This window comes from Xiphophorus maculatus, chromosome 24 (genome assembly GCF_002775205.1).
Source record: "Xiphophorus maculatus strain JP 163 A chromosome 24, X_maculatus-5.0-male, whole genome shotgun sequence".
NCBI classification, from domain to species: Eukaryota; Metazoa; Chordata; class Actinopteri; order Cyprinodontiformes; family Poeciliidae; genus Xiphophorus; species Xiphophorus maculatus.
Window position 1 is genome coordinate 9,524,785 of NC_036466.1, and position 18,651 is coordinate 9,543,435.

General features: G+C 37.3%; 1 protein-coding gene across 2 annotated transcripts; it reads right to left on the reverse strand.

Moving 5' to 3' along the window:
- Positions 1-201: 201 nt before the first annotated feature.
- On the reverse strand, positions 202-17,516 carry tmem163 (transmembrane protein 163). 2 transcript variants are annotated; one of them, XM_023329234.1, is made up of 9 exons: positions 17,495-17,516; positions 16,216-16,551; positions 14,647-14,766; positions 10,421-10,464; positions 10,239-10,330; positions 7,443-7,539; positions 3,693-3,804; positions 2,708-2,849; positions 202-2,096 (listed from the first exon to the last, which is right to left on the reverse strand). In XM_023329234.1, exons 2-9 carry the CDS (start codon positions 16,403-16,405, stop codon positions 2,036-2,038), a joined length of 858 nt encoding a protein of 285 aa, XP_023185002.1. In that variant the 5' UTR covers positions 16,406-16,551; positions 17,495-17,516; the 3' UTR covers positions 202-2,035. The 2 variants fall into 2 exon arrangements, with proteins under 2 accessions (XP_023185002.1, XP_023185001.1); XM_023329233.1 differs by lacking the exon at positions 17,495-17,516 and adding an exon at positions 16,697-16,948.
- Positions 17,517-18,651: the final 1,135 nt, after the last annotated feature.

Consider the following 18,651-nt stretch of genomic DNA (forward strand, 5'->3'; position numbering starts at 1 on the left):
AAGGGGGAAGCAGAGGCCACATGCTAGTCAGTAAACATGACAGTTTTGAGCTGAAAATCTGTGTCAGGTGTGGAGTCACCTGTAAGTGAAGACACGTTGGTCCCGGCCTACAGCAAAACCCGCCGCCATCACTGCGTGTTCCGGTCCACCAGATGCTTTTTCATTGGGAAAAATGAAAAATGCTATTGCTTTTTCATTGAGTCATTGGGAAAAAGCTTTATTTTAAATAAATCTTCTTCCAGTGACAAACGGCTCAGCTTCTGCATTTCTTCAACATCATAGAAAGTTTACACAGAAACATACTGAAAAACGTTTACGATGCACCAAGCTAAACTTGTAAATTTAATTTTTTCATCCCACGTTTTAATGCTGCAGAATAAACTACAGTTTCCAGGTTGAGATTACGCTGCAATAAAAGACGGATTCATCTGAACATCAAGTTAGCATCAAAGCAGTGTTTACATTCATTTACAGCCATGAGGAAAGCTCATAAAAAAAACAATAACCTGCTGTAACCTGACCTTCACGTCCAACAAATCAAATCTCACCGTTTACTAATATTTACATTTCAACCATCTGCAAAATTAAGGCTTTAGATTTAAATATGAGCACAGAGTTAAAAACTTGGATGAGATATTTCCGGTCAGAAAAGAAGTAAATGATGAACATGAAGGAAGTTTTATTACTGTATCATTTGTTCACGCGTTAAGATTAAACTAGGAGCTTTGCCAAAGCAAACAGCTCACATGTTGACTTGATAAATGATTCAGATTTTGTCCAGAATAACTTAATGAAACCACAACCTGGGAGGAAACTATTTAACTTTATCTTTATCCAGGCTTTAAAGTTGATGGGTTAGTTTCAGACTAATAAAAAGAGTTAGCAGCTGAAATAACTGAAACAGGTTTAAATGGATTTGTTGTAGATGTTGCAGTAACTTCTTTTGGTCAGTAGATGGTGCAATTACTGACCCTGTTGAGTTATTTTAATTAATACGAGATAACAAAATATTGGAAAAATATTAGAGTTTGACTTATTTCCATTTGTCCGTCTGTCTCACATACATAAAGATGAAGTCAAAATTATTACCCCCCTCTACCTAATTTGAAGTTTTTGTCAAATATATATATTTAACGCTGTTAAACAAATCAGTCATTCTTCAATCCATCTTTTCCCAAACACTCCTAGTTTTTATTTTGGATGCTTGCATTAGTTTGCTTTGCACACAGAAACCAAATTCTTTCACAAACACTAAAAACGTTAGCACAAACCACGGTAATAAAATTATTTTCTTCTACTTTGATATGCTCAGCTTCTAATCAATCAATCAATCAATCAATTACGGTAAAACTAAGTAGATATTGACACTGGTAGCTTTTGGATTAAATAAAAACTATGATCTTTAAATTATTGATCTGTTGAGAAATCTTTGACAAAAGCTTTAAGTTTCATAGGAAGGATAATAATTTTGACCCTGAAATTTTGAATCTTTGCACTTTCTGGATTCTAAAGAAAATAAAAATGTTTGACATAAAATGTTGGGTTTTTTTTTGGTTGTCAGAATAAAGAAAACACATCTTGGACCGGGCTGAGAGCTGGAGCTCAGCCACCATAACATCGTACCTGCTTCCTTTGCCTAATGGACCTTTGCACTGACACATCCTCTCTGTAGTCATAAAAAAGTCAAACTGTGGTAACAGAGAGCTGCTCCATCAATCAGCTGCAGCGTTTTACAGCCCAGCTGAGCGCCAGCCTCCAGGAACCGTGTGCTGCTGTTACAGCTGAGCTACGCTGAACCTCTGGACATGTGAAGAAGCGGAGCGCCCACCCACTGTGACCACAGGGTGAGATATGCTGTATGTACACTGAACTGGAAAACACAGAAAAGTTCCCAAAGGTTTCATCCGTCATCGCTGTCCCCGTCAGTCCAGTCGTGGGCGGACAGAGACGTCTTCAGCTCCAAGAATGAGTGGGTTTCTGTGGACAGAGTGTCTCTCCTGTCCCCCCTCCGTCCCTTTGTGTCCTGTGTGACCCGTCACTCAAAGCGCTCGTAGTTCCTGGTCTGCCTGACCCGGGGGATCATGTCCCGCAGCAGCCTGGAGGACAGAGACGACACTTTGAGGGGAAAACTCCATATCCCAGCATGCAACTCTGGAAAACACTTTGCTTTTTAAATCACATTACCTCCCTAAAACAATGTAAACTTTCAACCAAGATCTTTTATTTTTATAAATCAGCTTTTTAAACTACTGAGATTCACCAAATTCATGTCGTAAATCTGAAATTAAATGAGATTTATGACATTTGTTTGTTTTGATTAGTAAAGCCACTTATTTTGAAATTCACATTTTGGCAGATCAACATAAAGTTGTGCATAATTGTAAAATAAAAGGAAAATGACAGGATTTTCTTTTATTTTCAGAAATAAAAACCTGAAAAGTGGGACATGAAAATTTATTTAGCTACTTTCTACTTTGACTGTTTAACCTGTTTGTGTTTCAGTAGAAGGATAATTAAGTTTTTTTCCAAATGTTTATTGACAGCTAATTATTTTCTTTCTGATCACAATTATATCACATACAATCCCATTAAAACACTGAAAGTAATGTGACAGAATGTGAAAATTGTTACTTTTTTATCAGTTTTTTTGAATATTACACACTTTTTAACATATTTAATCAGAACCAGAGCCATTGTTGGCACTTACTTGACTCCGTAGGCGAGGATGATGAGGCCCATGAGGACCCCTACTGTTCCGTCCAGGTACCACACCTTGGGCTCATGTTTGAACACTTCAGCACTGATGAGGATGGAGAACCCCATGATGCCTCCAACCAGAGAGTTAAAGCCTGGAAACCAGAAACGCAGTTTAGTACAGAAAACTTAATTCAGCTTCTGACACATTTTGAAATGTGAAATATGGTCGTGGCAGCACCATGCATGTACCCACCCTGAATTTTATTTTGCTTTTTTAAACTTTTTTTCCCCCAAAATTCATGCCAATGTATCACTTTATAGTTGCCTTCATTCTTTTGTGCAAGTTTGAGAAATCGTTTATTCTCCATAGCAACTATTCAGCATCAAAAATGCCTGGATGGACCTAGCTCTACCTTCAAGACGCAGCTCCGTCCCCACTCAGTTCCTTCAAAATAGCCAGAAGCAATTAGCAAACACCTAGTTAAACAGCTGAGCTCATTATAGGAGCTACTTCTCACTGAAACGCTGCTATAAAGTGTTAATAGAGGAGCCATGTTGCGATGACTTCCTGAAGGTGGAGTTTCAAAAAGAGCAACAGCTTCTTAAAGAGACAGAAGTCCAATTTCAAGGCATTAAATTCCAAGTGTAACTTCTTTTAAGTCATATTTGATATATGTAGCATTTCTATAGCAACTAAAGGTAACAGTAAATGGATTTTACCATAAGATGGCACTGTGAATCTTGAAAATATGTAACACTGCCCCTTTAAGCCTGTTAGCAAGGATAGGCTACTATTTTGTTATTTGGGTAGTACTGGTAACCTTTTGGGCTCTTACTTGAGCAGATTGATTTTGAAACATTAAATTCTTATTTTTATGCTAATCTGATCATCTTCTACACATCACTACATCTTTATGGTTTGTATTTTATTTGTTTATGCATTTATGTGAAATTCCTCTGGCATGTAGTGACTTCCTGTTGCTGTGTTTGCCCACCATCGGTGATGAGCGCTCGGCTGGTCAGCACTTTGCCGAGCATGAACTTGATCACGGCCAGGACGACGCACACCAGGCCGCTGACGATGGACACGCTGAACAGGAAGTTGTCCTGAAAGAGACGGAGGACGACAACGCAGCTTCAGTTTTATTCTGATTATGCAGAAATCTGACTGCTGTAGACAAAATAATTCCCCTAAATGACTCTATTTAGTGTTTTTTTTAATTGCTAAAACCTCTAGTTGCTGTTTGGCTTTAATAACGTCCTTTCTGTAGCTTCTTTAAGATTTCAGAGCAGAGAAAGCGAGGCAGCATAAAAGCTGGAGCACAAAGGAAGGCTGCAGAGATCTCAGCGGCTCTGCGGCAGCATTAATATTGCACTACGGCCTTGAAGCCATGAAAAGCTACTTTGGCTCCCTCACACATCAAAGAATAGAGAAAACCTGACTCAGTGCTGGGGGTGAAACCCACAGAGCAGATTATGTTCACACCATCGATTACATTCTTTAGTGGGGGAGACAGGTGAGCCGTTCTGTAAGATTTAAGTTCATTTTGACGCTTAAAGCTCAAATAAACCCCCAATAACCACAGGAATCAAATATAGTTCGACTTCCTCCAAGACTGGAAGCTTCCGTTATGAAAATTATTCCTATTTAATCGATAATTATGAGGCATGATTTAGAAGTTTTATTTTTTATGACGTACATCAAAAATATCTGTAAAATGAAAAGGTGCATATTAAAAAATGTAATTTTGAGTAAAGATATATTTTCTGCCACTCATTTCATAAAGAAAAACTAACTAGAGTGAAATATTTCAACTCTGTTCTCGTTTCTTTTCCGTACTGAACCCCACAGCATGATTAGCCCACCACCATGCTTCACTGTGGAGTGTGTTCAGCTTGTTCTTTTCTACCAAACAAAGCGTTGTCATTTTTTCCATTTTCAGATGATTAACAGCGATCCATGAGCTGCTCAAAGCTTTGGATGCTGTGTTATAACCTAACTCACAACTTTACCTTTGACCTCTTTGCTTTGTGGATTATATAAATCATTTAAACACTTAAGATTTTAGTTTTTAAGCATTTTAAAACCATTGATCCTTTACTTTCAGCTCCCCAATTATGTGCTACTCCCACAAAAATAAGTTTTCTTACAATTGTCCGATTTAGTTTAGGAGCAGTTTCATTTGTTGTACAAGTCTCTCTCAAACTCCTCTTCTGATTGGTTGATCAGTCCCTCAGGAGAACTCCTCCACAAACAGATTTTTAAAATATTTTTATTTTAGGAGATGAGCTCAAACTCAGACATAAATAAGGATTTTAGGCTTTCACCTCATTGCAGAGATCAGCTTTGTTGTGTATGCTAGCAGACGCTACCTGGGTACAGAGGAACAGCCAGGTGACAAACCAACCTCCTACATCTAACCTGCATATTTAAGCAGCTGCTTACCTTATTAATATTTTATGGGGAAGAGTTGCAGAGGTGGGGTTGAGGGGGAAAATGTACCTAATTTCCAACTGTGGCACAGTGAGGAAGGCTGAGCTACGAGACGAGTGTGAGAGGAAAAGAAGAAGAAAAACACAATCTGTCGGGTTTGTTTATGCTTTGGTGGCGGCCATGTTTGAGCCCCGTCCGTCTGCTTCTCTGCAGCAGCAGATGAACGGAGTGAAAACACAGTCAGGCCAATAAATCAATACAGGATTTGGAAAACTGATTGAGTTTCTAACAAACGCTTAGTAATCCATTAAAAATATGATTATTGTAGATCAACTGATATAGATTTGTAAATTTAATAACAGGCAATCAATATCCAATCACTGCTTTCATTAAATATTCACACATAATCACATTTTTTAGATTTTATTTGCCAAAGCAATGTAATGTGAATAAATGCAGAGTGTAAAGAAAAAATATTTTTTCTTAAAACGCAAAAATGTTATTTTTATTCAACCTTCCTTATCAATAAAGCAACCTAAAAACAAAACAATCTGCAGTTTTGCCTCACTTAAAGAAAAGCAGTTTCCTCATTCAGACAAGTTTAATAAATACAGTAAAGTTTGTGGTTTCAACAGTAAAACAAATCTAAATAGATGGCAGTTTTATATCAGATTTAATTTTAACAGACAGACTCTTAAATGAAGTAATCTATACTTTTTAAAAATCCCTATACGTTCCTGTATATGATTATTTTTACAAATTTAATTAAGATGCAAAGCTGTTTCTACGGCGACCACTACTGCCTAGCAACAGGACGATAAAGCTATTTACAGAAGTGTTAAAGCTTGTGAGTCTTCACACCTGAGACTTGTGACATTCTTCATCCAGCAGCACCGGCAGAGTCGCACCTCATCCTCACAAACAGTTAGCAAAAAAAAAACAACGAGTTTGGAAAAACAAAAACCAGCACAAAACTAGAGAGTAACCTCTAAACGTAGCACTTTTTACTCTAATTTTACTGGTTTAATTTTACAACCAAAACCTACATGTCCAACTTTTATGATCATGATGGCGATGACATCACAACTTAATACATGGTGTTCCAAATTATTATGCAAATTGGATTTAAGTGTCATAAAGATTACATTTTTTGTTGTGATATTAAATTTATAGATATTATTGTGTGTCAGGGCTCTTTAAATCACTATAATTAATTTCAGAGAGCTGGTTGATTAGTTTGTCTGGTGAGCTCAATTAAAGGAAATCTACTTAAGAAGGATGTTCCACATTATTAAGCAGGCCACAGGTTTCAAGCAATATGGGAAAGAGAAAGAATCTCTGCTGAAAATCATCAGATAGTGTAGTGCCGTATGACAAGATATGAAAACATTATATATTTAACGAAAACTGAAGCGTTATCATCGTACTGTGAAGAGATTTGTGGCTGATTCAGAACAAAGATGGGTTTGTACAGATAAAGGCAGAATGAGGAAGGTTTCTGTTAGACAAATTCATCGGATTAAGAGAGCAGCTGTTAAAACTAAATATATTCAGGTCACAACTCTCAAAACTAACAGAATAATCTGAGTTTTTTTGCATTCTGATTTTACGTTTATGTGCGGAAAACACCCAATATGGTAGGCCCAATGTCAGCTAATGTGCTTAAACGATGAAGATCACACAATTTTCTATTTCTTTTGACTGCAGAATGATTATAAATGTGTAATAGCATCCTCTTTTTCCACTACTGCAGTATCTGGCAGTGGTTTAATATCATTACTTCTGTTTTAGACTGTGCAATAGCAGCTGAAAAAACTAAACTAATAAAAGTCATTATCTAAAGTCATCATTCTTTAGATAATGACTACCTTCAATAGTCATTATTTGTATCCATTTCTCTCAGCAGGGAATGATCATTGTCTGAATGCTGTTTATTTTGGATTCTATAACAGATATACATATTAGGTCATCTGTTTCGAACTCTGAAATCTTTTGCAGAAAGTCCCTGTTACAATCTGACAGAGCTGCAAACATAACCACAGATTCCACTGAAAAATCTGATTATGCATGCAGCATTTGTCTTGCATTCCCAACCTCCAGTTCATGTGTGCAGGCAGAAAGTCAAGCGATCCTGGTTAGCCATGCAGCTGTCACCAATAGTTTACAGTATTCTGATGATTTTAAGTTATTTTTACCCCTAAATGTGAGATTTCTCCTATATGAATCTTTTCCTGCCTGTTCTTGTATTAGAATAAATTATTTCACTAAAGAATATTTATTTATTATGGATTTGTGATTGATAAATTCTCACCACTTCTGGCAGCAGCTTGGTGGCCAGGTCGTGGATGGCTTTTCCCATGATGCAAAGGGAGGACAGGATGAAGATCACACCCAGGATCACGCAAGCTCTGACAGGAAGAAGTCAGATGGTGATCAGAAACGGGAAACAAAAAAAGACCAGTGTGGGGTTTCACATTCAAACAAACCAACTTAAATCTTCCTTACATTAAAATAGTGTGACAAGGAGTGTACATATGTGTGCTTTGAGTATTGATTGAGAAGCAGCAGATGTCCTTTAACGACCTTTATCCAATTAACCGAGCCTAGAGGGAGGCAGGAGCCAGTTGGAGCATATGTCCTGGTCATGCATGGTTACCAGAGTGAGCGCGCTCAACGTCTGAGGGCTGCTCTCGAGCAAAACTCGGAGAGCAGGGTTTTGACTGGATGAGGTAACCATGGCAACAGCCAGCATCCCTTTGGGAAGCCCGCAGCAGGACAAACATCCCCGCTAACTGGCTCCCTGTTGTTTCCCGCACAATGGCGATGCTGCTGGTTTCCCTGCAGCTTTCAGATAAACTACCTTTCTGTTTAGGTTCATAAACAAGCAGAGAATAATTACGATCCGAACGGCAGCGTCGGATTCTGGGAACAAAAGAAAGCTTCAAATTTGATTTCAGAGAAAGAAAAAAAAAAAAGTCCTTAATATCTTCTGTTATCAGACCTCAAGTGTGTTACCGTGGTAACCAGACAGCCTCTGGGGTTCACCGTTCAACCGCGTCTCGTTTATGAAACGCAGACAGGTGGACAAATTAAAAAGAATAACATGGATCCCTGGAAGGCTGGTAAAAGAGAGCGCTGCCGTCTGCAGAATCAAAGGTAGACTAACGGCGCGAGTCAAGGTGCATACCACACTACAAACCACAAATATTACCAAATATTTGTCTAGTTTCCAGGGAAAATATCTTCACACGCTTGAAACAAGACAAAACTAACATACAAAGAATTTTCAGCAAGATATAGGAGCTTGTTTTAGGTTAATAATTCCTTAATATTGATAACACTAGTTCCACTTCTTATTAACTAGTAGTTTTTCATTAATATTAAAGAATTGCCATCTTAAAACAAGCTCATATATTTTGCTGAAAACTTACTTGTAAGTTAGGTTTGTCTTATTTCAGTGTACCAAGATAAACAAAATATTTGGTAAAATTTTGTGTTATTTGTAGTACATTTTGAGCTAATTGGAGGGAAGAAATCATGAAACCTGAAGTTGACTGAATCCATGTTGGTCAACAATTCAAATCAGTTTGGTTAATTTTGTGAGCAACTTTTACACATATCCAATGTTTTTCAGTTTACGTTTCCATCTCTCCTCCGGAGGATATGATCTCATCCATCGTCTCTCCTGCAATTACTTGATACTCCTCTGAGACAGAGATGCAGCTCGACTCCTGGGTGTGTGTGAAGCCAACATATGCTCCTTTAGAAGCAGCACAGACAGATCCCGCTTTTATCTGACTCCCTCTGTAAATGAAGCCTCTGTTATGTTGGGTTATGGAGTTTGGTGAGTTGAATACTGCAAAAACACAAAATCTTACATATTACTTTTGATCCAGCTTCTAGTGTAAGTACACTTGAAATAAGATATGAGCTTGTTTTAAGTCAATAATTCATTTTTCACTTGTAATAAGTGTCCACCACTGAAAATAGTTTCTTTTTACAGTGAACTTTAAATCTTTGTATGGAACAACGGCGACAGAGACAGGTGAGAGAAAGCACAGGTAAGGACAGCTCACCCGGTCTTCCGTAGCTTTAGCGTTATTTTGTTCTCCAGTTTTAGGTTTTGAATTGAGTTTTATTAAAAAAGGATGTTATTCCGCAAAGAAACCACGTATTTTTCTGTTTGAAAAAGTCACTCAACACAGGTGAAGCTAATTGGCCAGGTCTTCTTCTTCTGCTTTGTTTTAACGGTGGCTGGAAAGCAACGTTTTGGTGCGCATTACTGCCACCTACTGGAATGGAGTGGATCGGGACGCAAAATACGGCTTTGGAAAAAATTGAGAGCCTACTTAAAATGATCAGTTTCTCTTATTTTACTTTTTATTGTTATACGTTTGAGAAAAATGGACATTGTTCTTTTATTCTATGAACTACTGACAACATGTCTTTGAAATTCCAAGCAATAATTTTGTATTTATTTGCAGAAAATGAGAAACGGTCAAAATTAGGAAAAAAGTGCAAATAATACAAGAAAACAAGTCTATATTCATTTAGAAACAACAATGCAAATTTTTTAACTCAGGAAGAGTTTAGAAACTAATATTTGGTGGAATAACCAGGAGGTTTTCAATACGGTTCAGTTGAGTGGGCTCTTCATTTTTTCCAGAGCTGAATATATCTCAGTTTTATATAAAAATAAAAACAATATTCTCTCCATTAATTTTGTCTTCTTGAGATATCTCAACAAGATTTAGAAAAATTGTTTTATAACTCTTGTATATATATAACTACCAATTCCTTCTCTCAACTGAATAAAAATAAATGAATAAAAAAACGTTTCACGTCTCTTCTCGAAAACAAAAATCACTGTCAAAGTTTGTTTTGCTTATTTATCTGCCAACTAATTTCCTTTTACTTCAATATGTGGCGGTGTCCGTATAAAAGTAACTATTAAACCGATTCAACATCCAAATCAAGGAAGTCTATGTCTTTTCCAGACGGTGCATTTGCTGCTTCAGAAAATTTGAACATCAAACAGAGCACCTCCCAACACAAAAGAATAGATTTGCGCTTGCAAGGTGACAAAATGTGGAAACGTTGCACTCACATGTACTCACGGTGCGCCGAATGGACGGCGGCTGCGTTGCTGTAGCGCCACAGCACAATTACGGAGGACAGCACGTCCAGCGTGGCGTCAAACTGCAGCGAGAAAGCAAAAAAAAACCATTTAGCATGCAGTTCACGTCATTAACCTCAGTCTGGATCCGAGACGTGTTGGTGTGCACTTACAGCGAATCCAAAAGCAGAAGCACTGTGGCGCATGATGGACACAGCTGCAAGAAAACACAGAAACATAAACTCAACGTTTACGTTTCTTTTAATTGTGGGACGGCAGATCAGTTCTGCTTTCTCATCAACTCCTGCAGAAAACCGGACAGATGAGACGAGAGGAAGTGAAATCTGAAATTTGATTTGGAGGTAGCAAACAGATGCAAACATTTATGCACCTGCATCAGTGGGGAGAAATCCACCTCTCCAGGTTATTTTTAGAAAAACTCACAGGGAGGCAGAGAGCTTCTAGCTGCTCATATTGTTTCCTTTTCCTCCATTTAAGCTCCCTACTATCTTCTGCTTTTGTTTCATCTTCATGTTTCTCTCAAGGATAAAAACACGATCAAAAACTGCAGCACTCGCACTGCAAACGAGCCCTGCATTCAAATCACCGACTGGGATCTTTTTATGACACCTGAAGTCTGTGGAGCTGCATCTCTAATACATTAACCTCATCTGCTTGTAGAATAGAAGAATCTCTGAGTTGTTAATGAGGCAGATTAAACTCGAAAACCTGACTTAATGTACACAATCTACTTTAAATAAGCAGGAGAAGTCTGAAACTGACAGCTGCTGATGTCAAAGTAAATAAGAAAGGGTGAGGATGCAACGCACACAAACCCCAGTTTACACAGCAACTCACGTTACTCTGACTTATTCTAGTTTGGAGGAAAAGCAACGCTAACTCTGAGCTGAAACACGGAGGTGGAAGAATCATGATGTGGGGTTGTTGCTGCTAAAAGCACAGGACAAATGTTCTTAAAATTACTAACATTATGGACAACAACAAAAGCTGTGTTTTCAATAACGTAATTTGACATTTTGAAGAGAAATTTGCTTAATGGAAAATTTTCAATAAAAAAATCCTGTTTTCGATATAAAGTTTTGGCGCCAAATGAGATGAGAATAGAAATGGGTTAATTTCACAAAACTGCAATGGAAACAATTTTTTCACATCACACAAGCCACATGATCAACAATCAGATGCTGTGAATGGCGCAAACCAAGAAGACGACAACAGGACGCTGTGATACTGACTGCTACAGGAGATTTTCTTTTGCCTGCAGCCAACATTTAATTTCCATTTGGGATCAAAACAGTATTTTCTAATTGGTTTTGAACTGATGCTACAACTGTATTTAAAAAATATAATCTCCTCCTAAAACATACAAATTTACATTTTGCACAGTATTTAATCAAAAGAAATGACACTTTTGTGTTTTCTTGATTTTAATAAATGCTGTCCTCACTGTAACAAAGAAAGCTAGATCTCCTTCTTATCCCCTTTCTCCTTTATTAAGAGGAGAAAAAGCGACATTTTGCATAAATACCTCAGCTGCAGCTCTGCGGTCGTCAAAGCTGAACCCAGTGCTGGTTAATTGGCTCCCAGGGAAGCTGGGTGGGTGTCACACACACACAAGGTGCTGCTGTTCGCTTCTTTATTGCTGCTTGTCTAGAAAACGCTGTCTGGTATTACTTTTATTTTTACATTTAACCGACTGACGCCGTCCATCCCTGCCTTTTTAATTGAACAAAAACAGAAGCTGGTGTTCAGCCTAAACAAACAGGAACTGGTTTTGTTCTTGTTCGCTCAGCTGTTGTCAAACAGTCCCGCCATGTTTCAGTCAGAGGACGCGCAGACAGGGTATCAGGTGTGAGCCGTGGCATGAACATGTATGTTTCCCCCTCTGCTGCTGCAGCTGCCAACCGTAAAAACCTGTAACAACTCGCTTTACAGAGTCTGAGTGGCACTAATGGTTTCCAGGCTCATCAGGGCCACAGAGGGGAGAGGCCCCAAAATGCTCTGACATGCCCGAAAAAATGACCTCTGACTCTGGATTTAAAAGTTCACATTTTCGCCTCATAAAACCAATATTCATAGTAAGATTTAGAAAGAAACAGGCGAACTTGAACAAGTTTTATACATATTTTCGGTTCAATTCACACATAATCCCAATAAAATTCATTGAAGCTGGTGGTTGTGACTAAGCCTGAAGAAATAATCAATTAGTTGTATAGTAAATTAAAAGAGCTCAACAATTAAAGGGCCATTTTATTTACAAAGACATCATAATTCACTTCATTTATTGCTTTGGTTGTGCACTTTTCTTATTTTTTCTTATATTTTGGATATTTAAAATATATTCCAGCTCCAGTGTTAAATGTTCTTTACGAAATTAAAGAGTGATTTTGCATTATTATCCCATTATCAATATATTACTTGAAAATGCTCAATATTATTGTGTATCGTAATAATTACCAGGACAATATAAGGTCCAGTGAGTTGAAAATGTGAAAAAGTGAGAAAAACTCGCTGAAACATCATGAACATCACCTGATCGAAGTGAAAACTTTCATTGTTTCTGTGAGTGTCACTTAAAAGTCCTCAATCATCTTATTTAACTATTATTTTCACGTTTATTTTAAATTTTTCATGCAGATGACGAAATGATTTTCAGCTGTACGATACGAGAAAATGTGATCAGGTTTTCCGCCTGCAGAAATCAAATTCATTTGAGCGAAAGCTCACAAAGCGCTTTCCTCATATTTAATCAACTCCGGCTGGAAACAGAGGTAATTTTACAGACACTTTAATGAGCCGTTATGCAACAGCTGCAGTGAATTGTTTACCAACTGATCCTGATTTCATTTTAAATTAAACTATTCATGACACAAACAACAGACTCAAATTAAAAACAAAGCTTCCAGGCGTCTAATTTCTGCTGCTGCATTATGTGTTTATGAACTAAAATACAAAATATATTTATACTGGCTTTTAGCACACTGAATTAAAAAGGTGACGTAAATTATTTACATGCAGTCCTGTGGCCAGTCATCCAAAATTAAGGAAATCCGGACCAATTTAATCAATATTCGAATTTTTATCATTCGAATATTCTGTATCTTTGTCCTTTTGTTACTTTTAACAGGTTTGACACAAAATCCCAATAAGATACATTAAACTTTGTCATAACGTGAGGAATGAGTTCTCTGACTGAATGCCTATTTGGCACAAGAAAAACCATCAACACATAAAATTAAAGGAATCTAACAATTATTATTATCAGTTAAACCAACAATTCGGCTCCTTTTTTAAATAAGAAAATAAATGTTTTAATGCCTAAAATGCAATAACAGCATTCCTTTAGTGAATTTGAGTTAAAACTTATTTATAGGCAAAGGTGTTTTTATCGTAAACGCAAAATCTATAAATATGTTTTTGTACAGTTTTGACCTAATTACTGTTCTGACTATGTTGGTTTTTTTCAACAAATTACCTGTTTTGAGTCTGTACTCCAGTTAACAATTAATCGGTTACTAAATAAGTTGATGATTATTTCAATAATCGATTCATAACAATTAACTGTTGTTTACAAAGGCATTTTCATCGTAAATGCAAAATAAATGTATTTTTTGTATAGTTTTTGGCTGATTTCTGCACTGAATATGTTGGGGGTTTTTTCAGCAAAGGACCTTTTTTGAGTCTGTACTCCAGTTAGCGATTAATCAATTACTAAATAAGTTGACAATTATCTCAATAATCAATTAATCACAATTAATCGTTTCAGCTCTAAGAACGTCTAAAATGTTGAGGTGTCTAAAATAAATTACTCTTACATTATTAAACCACTGGAGTCATCTACTCATGTAATTATTGGGCCCAAAATAAAAAAAACAACTGTATGAGTAATGTCAGAGTAACTCCTGCTGCTGCGCTGCCCTCATTCATCACTTTGTCTCATTTCTGCACCTAATCTGGAAGCAGTGCCATGTTTCATTTATGAAGAGAGAAGCTGATGTGTGACGGAGCAACTAGTCCTCCTGCCAGGCTGACGAAAACACTGCATACAGTCTGAGAGAGAGAGAGAGCTGCTGTGTGTGAGAACAAATAAAAACATAATGATCCTTCATGACATTAGTAGCAGTCTTCAGACCTAATATGCTCATCTGCTGCAGGTGATCAACAGCACTGCAGCAATGTGGGAACTCTTTTCAGGAACTAATCTCTGGCTAATGAAGAAGAAGAGGAAAAAGAAGGAGGGAGCATCTCAGTCATCTTCTCAAGCAAACTGTCTTTGCTTATAATAACTACAGCCCAGCCCTCATGTACCTTTGGATTAGGTGAAGACGTGAGCAAACACTAGAAATCCAAACATGTGTTTCAGTGAAATAATGTCACTCACTGAAAGCGGCGATAGCTAGGATGATGGTGGCCACGATCGACGCCCAGGACACCCAGAGAGCTTTCTTTCGGTAACTCTGTGCTTCATGAGGCTTCAGGCGCATGCTGCTCTCCAGAAGACCTACACACAACAAGAGATCCAAACTTTTGTAGTTCTGACGTTCTCAACCTGCAAACAATCACTAACTTTGTCTCCCAGAAGAAATATCAGGGGCAAAACATTCTCTTTTACATGCTGACATTTTGTTTTCTGCCTCTGATTCCTTTATTCTGAATATATACACAACTGCACTGTTTGTTGCTAACTGCATTTCAATCTTCCCTAGTTGTTAGTTTGCAGAAAACTTAAATGTACATCAGAGATACTGTGAAGAAACTGCACCGGGAGAAAATGTTCTCCCTGCAGAACGACCGCATTAAAATGGGAATAAAGCAAACCCTGCAGGTTCAAGCTGTTTGACTGACCGGATCCCTGATATCCACCCTTTATCTCACCAGAAGCTAAAATGACTCATGAGTTTCATACATGATTTATGACGAGTTAAAGAAAAGTATAAGCAATAAAAGAAACAACTTTCCTCTCAATTTGTGCTATAGTTCCAGTTATTCCTGCTTTCATTTTAGCTAAAGCAGGAAGACGTCTGAACCGTTGCCACGTCAGCCTGAAAGGAACAGTTCATCTGCAGGTTTCTTCCAGTTAAAAGGTGGTAGTTCCTTTCCACTGTCGCCCCATGCATGATTGCAGCAATTCAATGGAAACATGTTCCCTAATTTTTCATTTTTACTAATTAGCATCACAATATCTTCTGAATCTAACTGTATTATGTTTATTTTGTAATAAAGTGGACAAAACTGAACAGAACTGGACTAAGTGTCTTTTATAGAATTAATTAACGCTACATAAATGGACATGTTGACCACTTGTGAGCTGCCAAAAATTAAAGCAAAGTGTTGCAGATAAACTCCTGGTTCTCAGTTCAGGTATGTATCCTTATGGAAGACCAAATGTGTCAAAAATGAAGCTAGAGATTTATTTATTTATAAAGACACTCAAAATAGTTTAAATATACCAATTCTTTAAGGATTAAATAAATAAAATCATCAATTAAGAATCTAATAATTTTATGTTAGGGGTAATTATGGCAGTATTTATTGATTTCATTATTCTTGTGCTGAAGAAAATATAATTTTACAAAAACATTAAAATTGTTAAGATATATACTTTTACAAACACCAATCAGCTACTTACTTAATAATTATTATTTATAGTTTTCCTACTTAACTTAGTGCTGATTCATATTAGCCAAAAATGGTTGGTTGATTAAATTAGGAACCTCAATATTTTTAATGCCAGAATAATACTGGTATAATTTACTATTATACTTTTACTATTTTTGCAAACAATGTAAATTAGATGAGAAAAGATAAAAAACAGATGAGAATATCTTTTAATCTTATGCCATAATAACCTAAACCACACATTAAAGCAGACTTCGCAGTAAAACACCTTTTGTTTAAACACCTGTTAGTTAAATTATGTACAAAAATGAATATTTCTGACGTCACTTACCCCGATCCTCTATGCTCTCTGTTATCTTCATCTCCTGATCCATCTTGAAACCCTCTCCCTGACTTTCTGTGTTGTTCTCCTGCTGCTGCGGGGAATCCGTCTGATCGCACTGGCCGTTCACCGCCGTGGGCTCCACACCAGAAGCCGGTTCCGGGACGGCGGCGGAGTCTGGCGGGGATGGGTCCGTCATCTTGTCGGCTGTGGTTCCAGTGAGGCACGCCGAGAATGTCACACCTGGGCAGGAGAACCAGCCTTTCCAACGAGCAGAGACCCACAGACAGAGTTGGGAGGGAGATTCCTTGTAGAGTTGCGCGTCCAGTTGCGCCAAATTACGCACTGTAAGTGAGACAACAGCGGAAATTGGGGAATACGGATTTCAAAACAAACTCCGGCGAAAATAGTCAAAACAGAATAATAGGAAGAAAACGTATTACTAGTGTTTACAACATATAAAGTTAAAGAGTGGTGCAACGAAAACAACCTCCGTTATTTATCATCATTTATCATTATGACAGTAATGTCATGGTTTGGGGTTGTAGGTGGTGAGGTAGACGCCATGGACCCACGACGTAGTGATTAATGGTGAAGACAAGGAGTACAGAAAGTCCAGGCAGCGCAGATAAAAGCTAGGAACGCAAACTTTGGTTGCACTGGTTAACAAACAACGTGGGACAAGAACCCGACAGGGAAACAGAGACACAGGTGGGTATAAATACACGGGGAAGGGAAGCAAGACACAGCTGCGATCAATCAAGGGGTGGACAAGACGACACAGGAACTAGATAAACACACAGAAAACCCAAATCCCCTCAAATAAAAATGACTTGAATTCTTGAATATAAATTAAATACTTTGTACTATATTAATTTTAAATAAAGTACAAGCATGTATTGAAAATTGTTTTCAAAAAGTCCATATTTGTTTAATGTTCGAATGTAATATTTTAAACTTAGATTTATTTTCATTAGCTGTAAGCCAAATGAAATGAATGGCAAAGGGCTTTAAAACATAGCCGATCTGTGTGTAATTGGTTATGAGTTACTGAAATAAATTACCTTTTTCCAAATATAACTTAATGAATATGACAGTATATGTCTATTAGCAATTTTTATATTATTATTTTAGCTAGTTATTTTAAAGTTTAGTTTTTACAAAATACAACCAATCAGTTAGAAGGTTTAAAAGTTTGCTGTACGACATTTTCAACAAAAAACCCCTTCATGCCAAAAGTTAGCTGTGAGTTTATTTTGAAGGAATAGAGCGGAAGTCGCAGACCAACCTGACGGGAGACGTTTTGACGCGCAGTGTGTGGACAAGCGGCAGGGACAGAGTGGCAGCTCCGTGAAGGGGTCGCACCAGCTCTCTAATTACTATCCGTGGTGGAAAACACGAGATCTGCGCGGCTCGCGCTGCCGTCGCACGAAGCTCAGCTGCTGCACCACTGGCGCGCGCGCTCCGGAAACGCGAGGAAAACATCTGGTCTCGTGAGGTTTGAGCGCGTGCGTCGCTGCACAGCTGTCCAGACAATGAAAACTCATCCATAAACTTCGTTAAAAACATAATGTCTGAGCGTCATAGATTGATCAGTTGGATCAAGCCACCTGTATCAGTATTTTAAACATTTTTAATCACATATATTTAAAAGTAGATATATTCTACCCAATTTATTTACCTCATGTTTCTTTTTTGCATCGTTGTAACACTAAGCCCCCACCTTGGACATCAATTAAAAAAAATCCACAGGGGTCAGCAGCCAAATTAATGTTGTCAGTTTTTACTAGAAAATAATAATTTTATTAAATTAAAAAACAGCAATTTTATTTCTAATGTTATATCTTAGAATAAAAAAGAGAGGACATACATTTTGTTGAATTCTGTATAAATGGAAAGTTGAAAAAAGGTCATAACCTAATGAAAGACCTCATAGTTCCACCACTAGTTTAGAAATACGACGCAAACATTTCTTACAAAACATGCAATAATGCACAAAAAGTCATTTTCATTAACTTTATGTTTAAAAACATTGCTAAGTTTATTATTATTCTAGCTTACTAACCCGTATGGATCCGAAGCCACATGTTGCAAACCCCTGAACCATAATATAATATAGAAAGACTCTCCAAAATGCGTCCAGTTCGGGGCTGATTGCCTCCCTCTAGTTGACTAGAGGGAGTATTGCAAGTTATTTTACATCAAACATGTCTAAAAAGTCAACAAAATGTGAAATTGTGCTACGATTTCAGCTCATAATTCACATTTTACAGCCACACAATTTGTTTCCTTACATATATACCTTCTTAAACAAATTGTATAATAATTAATTGAACTTGGCTGCATTGTTTTAAAACTAGGTTCAATTGAAATACTTTTTGTAATGTCTTAAGGTGACATTTGTTGTGAATTGTCACTATATGAAGAATACTTTAAGTATCAGCT